The following is a 9764-nucleotide window of genomic DNA, read 5'->3' as shown; positions in this document are numbered from 1 at the left end:
CAGGAGATCGAGACCATCCTGGCTAACACGGTGAAACCCCGTCTCTACTAAAAATACAAAAAAATTAGCCGGGCGTGGTGGCAGGCGCCTGTAGCCCCAGCCACTTGGGAGGCTGAGCCAGGAGAATGGCGTGAACCCAGGAGGCGGAGCTTGCAGTGAGCTGAGACTGGGCCACTGCACTCCAGCCTGGGCGACAGAGCGAGACTCCGTCTCAAAAAACAAAAAACAAAACAAAAAAAACACCTTTCTCTTGGGACTTGGTACTTGAAATCCCCAGTGGGACCAGGGATGTCCTGCAGCAGATACATCTACACCAGCACTATCTGTCTCAGTCTTCTCCCCACTCACAGCGGGTACAGCTCAAAAAAATCAATATTTATTCAGCCAGAATTCAAAGTAAACATTTGACGCAAATACATTCGTCATCCCTCTGAATGTCACTAGAATGTCCATGAGGCCGAGCAGACTTGGCTTTTCCCGGCCTTTCCGTGCTCGTGCAGCCCGTCTGTGTCCCCTCTGGAAGGTCTCCCTGCACCCCCACGGTGGACCCAGCTGCCAGAATGAGTAGCTCCGGGGCTGCTGGGGAATTCAGCTCTGCTTTTAGCGCTCGGCAAGCACTCCATCAACATTTACCTAAAGTTTCAAAAATCACTCAATTTGGCCAGGTGCAGTGGCTCATGCCAGTAATCTCAGCACTTCAGCAGGCCAAGGCGGATGGATCACTTGAGGTCAGGAATTCAAGACCAGCCTGGCCAACATGGTACAAAACCCCATCTCTACAAGAAATACAAAAAATGAGCCAGATGTGGTGGCAGGCACCTGGAGGCTGAGGCATAAGAATCGCTTGAACCTGGGAGGTGGAGGTTGCAGTGAGCCAAGATCGCGCCACTGCGCTCTAGCCTGGACAACAGAGCGAGACCCTGCCTCAAAAAAAACTTAAAAATAAAAATAAATAAATAAAATCATTCAGTTCCTAGAAAGGCATCATTGCAAAGGACAAACATATTCAAAAGCTAAGCAGGATTTTCCCCTTTTCCAACAAAGTTCAGACCATCAAGAAAGAAAAGCAGCCTTAGCCTCAGGACTGTGTTCACAATAAGGCCCCAACTAGCAGCACACTCTGAACAACCTGAGCGCAGAGAGAGGCGACTCAGGCACGGCTACGCCTGCAGAGCTGGCTCCCAACTGCACGGAGAGGGTTTGATTTCCGTCCCCACGTGTGACATTTACAGCCAGTGAGAGGTTTTATCAATAAAATCAAAGGCCACAGCCAAGCTATTCCAGAGCAGTGCCCGCCCCTCCCACATGACCAAACCCGGCTCCTCTCAGGGACTTTCCAGAGCTCTCAAAGGTGCAGGCCAGGGACTTTCCACCCTGCGTGCCTGCAGGACCGCGTGGCACCCCAGCCCAGGGGCTGGCTATAGTCCCTGGCCCTCAGCCGGAGGCCCTCATAATTGTCACTGTTGCATCCCATGAGCCTGGAGGTGGCAGAGACCCCAGAGGCCTCAGGGTCCAGTGCAGAGCTGGGAACTATTATCCCACCTGTCCCCCAGGCACCTCTCAGTCCTCTCAAAGGGGTAGCATAGCACCCCTACCGCCTGCAGCCAGCTAGTACACTGACCCTACCAGGGAGACCCTGACCCTGGGCCACCTCCCCTGGGAGCCATCTCCCTTGCAGACAGCACTGGGCAATGACCAAGCTGCGCCTCTTTAGAGGAGCAGGGAGTGGGGTGTACGATGCCATGCACCATAGCCGCTCGTGCAGCAGAGCCACACAGGGGCCTAGAAAGCTTTGCATCGCACGTCGTGGCTGCGGACGGCCTGGCATCTCTGTCCACAGAGGCAGGAGTCTTGCTCCATGTCCAGGACACAATCCCCGGGCTAGGGAGGAAGCACATCTCATTCACCCCAGATACAGCTGGGACGATTCTTCTGAAAAAATGAAACTTGGAGCCCAAAGACCACAAAGCAGAATCTCAAAAGATCGAGGCAGGCGTGCCCAGGCTCACACGGCAGGGAGGGGAGAGGAGAAACTCACAGTAATGCAGGTCCAATTCCAACCCAGCCGGCAACACCCCAGGGTCCAGCTAAGCAGGAGATCCCAGACCCGGCCTGGGCAGGAAGCTCCCTTAAGTGCAGAAAGCCAGGGTTCCGAGCAAACAGCCCTCACAGCCTCACCAACCTGAGGCTGGACTGGATGGCATCAAGGTACCGTCTCACTGTGAGATTCCAATCTGTGACTCAGTGCTCACTGAACAATGACCCCTGCCCCTCCATTCTACTTCCTGTGCCTACGCATGTGATGACTCTGGGGGTGTCCCCAAGTGGAATCACAGAGGGTCTGTCCTTTGGTAACTGGCTCATGTCACTCAGCACACTGGCCTCAGAGTTCATCCCTGGGGAGTGTGTGTCTGAATCTCCTTCCTTTTTAAGGCTGAATCATATCCCACCGTGTTCACAGATCACACTTCCCATGTTTATCCATCATCCGTGGACACTGGGCTGCCTCTACCTTTGGGCTTGGTGGACAGTGTTACTCCAGGAATCCTGTACAAGGATCCCAGAGAGAAACCTCTTAAAGGGCACTCATTATGACAAGAAGGAAGACTGCATAACTTGGCAAGCCGTAGTGGCCTTGACTAGCTCTCTCGGCACCTCCTGGCCTCTACACTACAGGTTAAGTTTCCAAATGCCTAAAAGGTGACATGAGAATCACACTGAAATCTCCAATGCGCCAGTGCAGGAACGCAAGCCCGCCTTGCCCAGCACACAGCTCGCCCAGTACACAGGCACAAACCACGGCCAACTGAAGTGCAGGCCACTGCCTATGTTGCTGTGACCATAAGACAAGGGTGTCCATTATTTCTGCAATTTCCAATGTCAACACAATTCAAACTAAGAAATCCTTTGTGGATACAAGAGACACAACAAAAACCCCCACCAAACTTGAAAGCCGCAGGCCCCAGTGCACAGCGATCTCCCCTTCATTCCCAGGAAATGCTACCACTTAGATAACCTTAGATAACCACCGCATGCCCAAGGCTCACACGGGCACCTCCAACCCTCACAGTTACCCCACGATGGTGGGATCCTGCACTCCCATTGACAGACAAGAAACCTGAGGCACAGAGAGGGTAAGTACCTCGCCCGAGGTCACACAGCCCTAGCTCCACGGTGCAGGTCTGTGCTCTGCACTACTTGTGTTTCTAAATGGACGTACTCTAAGGAGCAGCTCCGTCTCTTCCTCCACAGACATCAGACAGGCTTCAGCCCCAGTGAGAACGTGCAGGACAAGGTCCCGACCGCTGGGGGAGCGTGGGCGACTCCCGACCGCTGGGCTTCTGTCACCGTGCCACACACAGGCATCTTTACCTCATATTCTTTCAGGGTCCCCTTCCAGGTGCACCCATCAATGGGACAGACGGCCGGCAGGCTCTCCACCTCCCTGCGGGCAGCATTATCTGGGAAAGCCTGGGGAGAGGAACATCCCTCAGGTTAAACCTCCTCCCAGTCTCCCTGCTGCAACCGAGGAACACAGGCCACGTGTCCAAACCAACCAACACTGCGTCGCGTCGCCTTCCCAGGCCACTCCAGGAGCAGAGGATGACTCCCTGATTCCATTTTTTTTTTAGACTCACCTTGATGCCAAAATTTCCACACCCTAAACTTCCCGAGTCTGCTAAGGGACAACTTCTGGCTGCCCTTTTTTTTTTTTTAAGGAGGGGTCTCACTTTGTAACCCAGGTTGGAGTACAGTGGCATGATCTTGGCTCACTATAACCTCCGCCTCCCAGGCTCAAGCGATCCTCCCACTTCAGCCTCCCAAGTGGCTGGGACTATAGGCGTGCGCCACCAAGCCCAGCTAATTTTTTGTATTTCTGGTAGAGATGGGGTTTCACTATGTGGACCAGGCTGGTCTCGAACTCCTGACCTCATGTGATCCACCCACTTCGGCCCCGCAAAGTGCTGGGATTACAGGTGTGAGACACTGAGCCTGGCCCCTGCTAAGCTTTTTGTTTTTTGTAGAGACAGGGTCTCACTATGTTGCCCAGGCTGGTCTCAAAATCAAACTCCTGGACTCAAGCAATCCCCCTGCCTGGGCCTCCCAAAGTGCTGGGATTACAGGTGTGAGACACTGTGCCCAGCCCCACCCCTGGTGTTAACAGAAACTGCTGGGCCGGGCACGGTGGCTCACGCCTGTAATCCCAGCACTTTGGGAGGCCGAGGCGGGCGGATCACGAGGTCAGGAGATCGAAACTATCCTGGCTAACACGGTGAAACCCCGTCTCTACTAAAAAAAATACAAAAAACTAGCCAGGTGAGGTGGCGGGCGCCTGTAGTCCCAGCTACTCGGGAGGCTGAGGCAGGAGAATGGCGTAAACCCGGGAGGCAGACTTTGCAGTGAGCTGAGATCCGGCCACTGCACTCCAGCCTGGGCGACAGAGCGAGACTCTGTCTCAAAAAACAAAAGAAATTAAGACATTTTCTGTTTAACATTTTTGGCTTCAAGACATTTTACTTACCGAACTGCTTTCTAAAATAGAAATGCCTTCTTCATATATGCCCTCGTGAACACAGGCAGCACAGTTCTGAGGCCCAGAGCTAGGGGGGAAAAAGACAAAAAAAAAAAAAAAAAATCCCACCGTGAAACTTAATACAAAAAGTAAATGAACACCATTTGCTTCAGTTCAAAAACCTACCTCCACACCGCAGTTTCTTTAAACTTTCTCATCGTTAGTGAAACCAACAGCAGGCAAATGTTAAAGGGACATGTTTTAAACCCCAATATTCACAGGACAATGTTTCTATCTCTCTCTATTGTGAAGAAGACGCGCCTGAACTGCCAAGGACACTGGCTGCAGTAACTCAGGTGCTGCCGGCTCTCCCCATAGGCCGAGCTGCTGCTGACGTGCAGAGGCCACGCCTCTCACACCACTCGAGCAGCCAAAAGTGAGCAGTAGGCGGCACTTTAAACCTTCCAGTACTCACATTAAAAATAATAAAAAGGTGAAATTAACTATAACGATGTATCATATTTAACCCCATATATCCACAATAGTATTTCAAATTGTTATTTTAAAATTATTAATTTTACATTCTTTGTGGTAAACCTCCGAAATCCAGGGAATATTGATAACTGGAGCACATCTAAGCTGGACCCGGCTCTGCCAGGAGCTACCAGGCTGGGCAGCGTGGCTCTAAGGCTAGCCCGGCCTGCCTGCCCCTCCTCCCAGCCTGCGGGCCCCGTGCACCTGAGGATGCTGGCCAGGCAGAAGGAGCAGTAGCGGTGGCCACACTGTGCCTGGAAGGGCCTGCGCAGGACGTTTCCGCAGGCGGAGCACAGGTACTTGGCTTCCAGCTTGGTCCCCAGGAGGGTCTTGGAGAAGCCAGGCTGTAGCAACTCCAAGGAGCCAGGGGGGGTCACGCTAGCTGCAGCCATAAGAGCTGTGACCCCCGCGAACAACCAAGCCCTAAGGAAGAACACACAGCATGTTACACCTCAATTCCAGAACAGTCCTCGAGAGAAAACCAAACCGATGGTGATCAGTAGCAGGCGATGGTGAGGGGCCGGGTCCCCACTGACCTGCAGTCAAGACTCGGAGAAGCAGAACTGCAGAGCTTTGGGAAGCCTTGGAGACCCTCTAGTCCCATCTCCCGCCGCTAGTACGGAAACTCAGGCTCAGTGAGGGTGGGGACCACATGGCTGGCATCCACATACCCAACCCACAGCTCCAGAGAGGCACAGACGCACGGGCTTCCTGTCATGCACACCCCCCTCCCCAGCCAGAGGAACAGGCTGCCTTCCTGTTAACATTAACGGTCAGAGGCTCTCAAGGCTCTAGGCTCTTCGGTCTCCCCCATGGTTCCCACAATAAGCATGTTTTAGAGTGGTGGATGCCTTCTGAAATATCTTACCAAACCCACTGGGCAGGAGATGCCTGCCTGCCAGCACTCAGGCCCTACAGGCACTCAGGAGAGAGCCATGCCGCCAGACCAGCCCCTAGAGCAGCAGTGCAGCACACCTGGGGTTGGCTAGTGCATTCCCTTTAGCTACCCATGGGTTTCCCCTCACTTCAGATGATGCACGTGGCCTTCAGAGCCCTCCATGAGCCAGCCCTGCCCTGGCCCCTTGCTGTCCACTAGAACTCAGTCAGCCCCACCAAGACAGCCACGGACGGCCTTGGTGCCCTGCACCACGCCCTCTCCTTCTGCCTCTCTAGGCACCAAGGCCACCACAGATGGCCTCAGCCACTCTGTGCCGTGCTCTTTTCCTGCCTCTCTGAGCACCATCCAGCCAATCGCTAAACCCCACCCTTCCTTTTGGATTAACTGTGCCTCTTCCTCCCTCAGTGTCCCGGGCAGAGACTCCACTGGGCTCTGCTCTCCTGTAAGAGCACCCCCAGGTGGGTTTCCCTCTCCCCTTCCCATCACGGAGCTCCTGTTGTGCGGGAATCCCAGGAAGGGGCCTGGTCAGGGTTGGGCTGATGCTGAGGACAGAGGAAGGGAACAATGAGGATGCCTAGACCCACTCATTGGGCAGAGTGAGCACACAATGAGAGTGAGCAGTTACCCGGCACACTAAGCATTTTCTCTCTCTCTCTCAATGAACTACAAATCTCACACCTGTAATCCCAGCACTTTGGGAGGCTGTGGTGGGCAGATCATGAGGTCAGGAGATCGAGACCATCCTGGCTAACACGATGAAACCCCGTCTCTATTAAAAATACAAAAATTAGCCGGGCATGGGGGCGGGCGCCTGTAGTCCCAGTTACTCGGGAGGCTGAGGCAGGAGAATGGCGTGAACCTGGGAGGCAGAGGTTGCAGTGAGCCGAGATCACGCCACCACACTCCAGCCTGGGCGACAGAGCAAGACTCCATCTCAAAAAAAAGGGGGAGACAGGCACTCGGTCCCCGCCAACCCTGTAAGCGGTTTGGGTAAAGCTTGAGTCCAAAGACTTCAAAGCTTCTGGCTGAAGTGAAGTTTGTTCACACGTGCTGGCCCCATCAAGCACAGGGAACTTCCGGGGCACAGACGCCCAAGAGAACAAACTCGAAACACAACCAGACGGCAACCATGGAGCTGCCCAAGCAGCAACAGGAAGCTGTGGATTAGAGGCAGACCCGTGCATCTCCACAGCCTCATACCTGGAACCAGGGCCAGGCGTGAGGACCCGAAACCCCCAGCTCCTTCACAACGGCCTCCAGCGCCTTCTTGCGGTCGCCATGGGGGCACGTGTCACCTGATGCTCACCTGCCACCCTCCGCCTTCCAAAAGCAGCCTGAGGGCCACGGCTAGCTCTAAGTATGCTCTGTCTCCGGTCCTGGCCCCTGAGAGCCCAAAGAAAGGGGGGGGGAATTGGGGTCATCTCTCTAGCAGGAAAGCAGTCTTGATTCAGGGAACTGGGGACAGCTAGGGAGGGACTTCCAGTGGGGATGGGGGGGCTCACTCCTAGAAGGGCGACTCCAGGCAGACCAACCTGGGAAAGAGGTGGAGGAAGGACAGGGGCATGGTGTCAGCTGAGATCCCCAGCAGGTAGCCCAGGGAGGCAGGGACTGACAGGCAGGCCACGGCCTGAGGGTGGAGGGCAGCCTCCAGAGTCCTCTCCCCAGAGGGCAAACTGGGGTGGCATTTTATTTACTTAAGGAATGACTTACCAGAACCATTCCTTTTCTTTTTTTCCTTAGAGTCTCATGCTCTGTCACCCAGGCTGGAGTGCAGTGGAGGAATCTCAGCTCACTGCAACCTCCACCTCCTGGGTTCAAGCAATTCTCATGCTTCAGTCTCCCAAGTAACTGGGAACACAGGTACACGCCACCACACCCAGCTAATTTTTTGTATTTTTCAGACGGGGTTTCACCATGTTGGCCAGGATCGTCTTCAACTCCTGGCCTCATGTGATCCACCAACCTCGCCCTCCTAATGTGCTGAGATTCCAGGTAGGAGCCACTGTGAATGGCCCATTCCAACATTTAAATAACAAATGCGTTTTCCATTTTTTCTCCAGGAAGGACAGTGGATGCTGACTGCTCTGTGCCTGGACAACAGCCCCAAGATGGGGGTCTTGCTGTCCTACTTGAGCCTGACTGATGCCTCCAGGCAGGCTGTTAGCTCAGCCACAGGTCCTAACACTGCATACCTGCTCTGCTGTCTTTCCAAGGCCCGAGTTGCCAAAAGGGTGTCCTGGAAGCCTTGGGTCACTTGCAACCTCGAAGCAGCAGGGACCCACCCAACAGGCAGAGCAGCAGCAGGAAGGCTGCGGCCATAGCAGTGAGGAAAACGAAGTGTCACTGTGTGCCCCCGACACAGCGGTGTGGGTCACCCAGTCCCAGGACTGCTCGCCTGAACGGGGCTGACCTCTCCCAGCAGGCCCAGGACCAGCAAGTCTTGGATGGACCCAAGAGGCCAGAACGCTGCTGAGGCCCTCCTCTCCTCCTCTCACCTCTGTCCCAGTTGCTGTCCCAGAAAGAGGTCTTCCCAGCTCTCAGGACCGCTCCGCCATTCACCAGGGACTCAGCCAAACCCAGGAGGCTTTCACTTTTCTTGAGAAACAGGGGTCTCACTATGTTGCCCTAGCTGGAGTACACTGACTATTCACAGGCGTGATCACTGCACACTACAGGTTGGAAGTCCTGGGCTCAAGCAATCCTCCTGTCAGTTTCCTGAGTGACTGGGACTACAGGTGAGCGCACCTCCATGCCCAGCTATCCAGGATGCTTTCTGAGCCCATTCCTTGTCCAATCACAGGCCAGTCCCACTGGCTCTGCCTCCACGCTGCCAGCACTGGCCCCTTCTCTGGCCCTGACCCTGCTCTCTGCTCCTCCTTCACGCCCACACCAATAAGGCACCCCTCCCTGAGGGCTCCCCAGGAACATCCTGGGCACTCAGAAGGAAACCCAGCCACTGGGTTTAGGCCCATCTGGTCTTATCCCCCACCATCCTCATGATGCCCCCAATCCACCTGCTCTCCTCTGTTCCCTTAACACTTTTGCCCTGCTTGGAAGAGCCCCCGGTGCTGGTCCCTATGGATCTGCACACCTGTCCCTTGGTAACCCTGAGTTAGGCCTAAGCAGCCTGCACCCAGGACAAGGCCCAGCAGCCTTCTGAGACTTGCCTCCAACTCCCATGTAATGTCCCCAGATCTCAAAAAGTGGAAGGACAGTTTACCTGTAAACCCCTGAAAAAGGGCCACGACCGGCCGGGCGCGGTGGCTCATGCCTGTAATCCCAGCACTTTGGGAGGCCAAAGCAGGTGGATCATGAGGTCAAGAGATCAAGACCATCCTGGCCAACATGATGAAACCCCGTCTCTACTAAAAATACAAAAATTAGCCGGGCATCGTGGTGTGTGCCTGTAATCCCAGCTACTCTGGAGGCTGAAGCAGAAGAATCGCTTGAACCCAGGAAGCAGAGGTTGCAGTGAGCTGAGATCACACCACTTTACTCCAGCCTGGGTGATGCAGCAAGACTCCACTAAAAAAAAAAAAAAAAAAAATAGGCCAGGCACGGTGGCTTACACCTGTAATCCCAGCACTTTGGGAGGCCGAGACGGGCAGATCACGAGGTCAGGAGTTCGAGACTAGCCTGACCAACAGGGTGAAACCCCATCTCTACTAAAAATACAAAAATTAGGGCCGGGCGCGGTGGCTCAAGCCTGTAATCCCAGCACTTTAGGAGGCCGAGACGGGCGGATCACGAGGTCAGGAGATCGAGACCATCCTGGCTAACACGGTGAAACCCCATCTCTACTAAAAAAAATACAAAAAA

The 9764-nt window shown here is 54.4% G+C and overlaps 1 protein-coding gene across 2 annotated transcripts in view; it reads right to left on the bottom strand.

The window, feature by feature from the left end:
- Positions 1-9764, bottom strand: part of TRAF2 (TNF receptor-associated factor 2) — a 46533-nt gene that overhangs the window by 23861 nt on the left and 12908 nt on the right. For both annotated transcript variants that reach the window (XM_011985101.1, XM_011985102.1), the window contains 3 exons: positions 5252-5470; positions 4523-4601; positions 3373-3471 (listed from right to left, as the gene is read on the bottom strand). In XM_011985101.1, the coding sequence (XP_011840491.1) occupies positions 3373-3471; positions 4523-4601; positions 5252-5439 (366 nt within the window). In that variant the 5' untranslated portion in view covers positions 5440-5470. The remainder of the gene's footprint in view (positions 1-3372; positions 3472-4522; positions 4602-5251; positions 5471-9764) is intronic.

The sequence above is a fragment of the Mandrillus leucophaeus genome, unplaced genomic scaffold (assembly GCF_000951045.1).
Source record: "Mandrillus leucophaeus isolate KB7577 unplaced genomic scaffold, Mleu.le_1.0 Scaffold28, whole genome shotgun sequence".
Classification (NCBI taxonomy): Eukaryota; Metazoa; Chordata; class Mammalia; order Primates; family Cercopithecidae; genus Mandrillus; species Mandrillus leucophaeus.
Note: the sequence above shows the minus strand (reverse complement) of the source record. Positions and strands in the feature narration are given on the sequence as shown.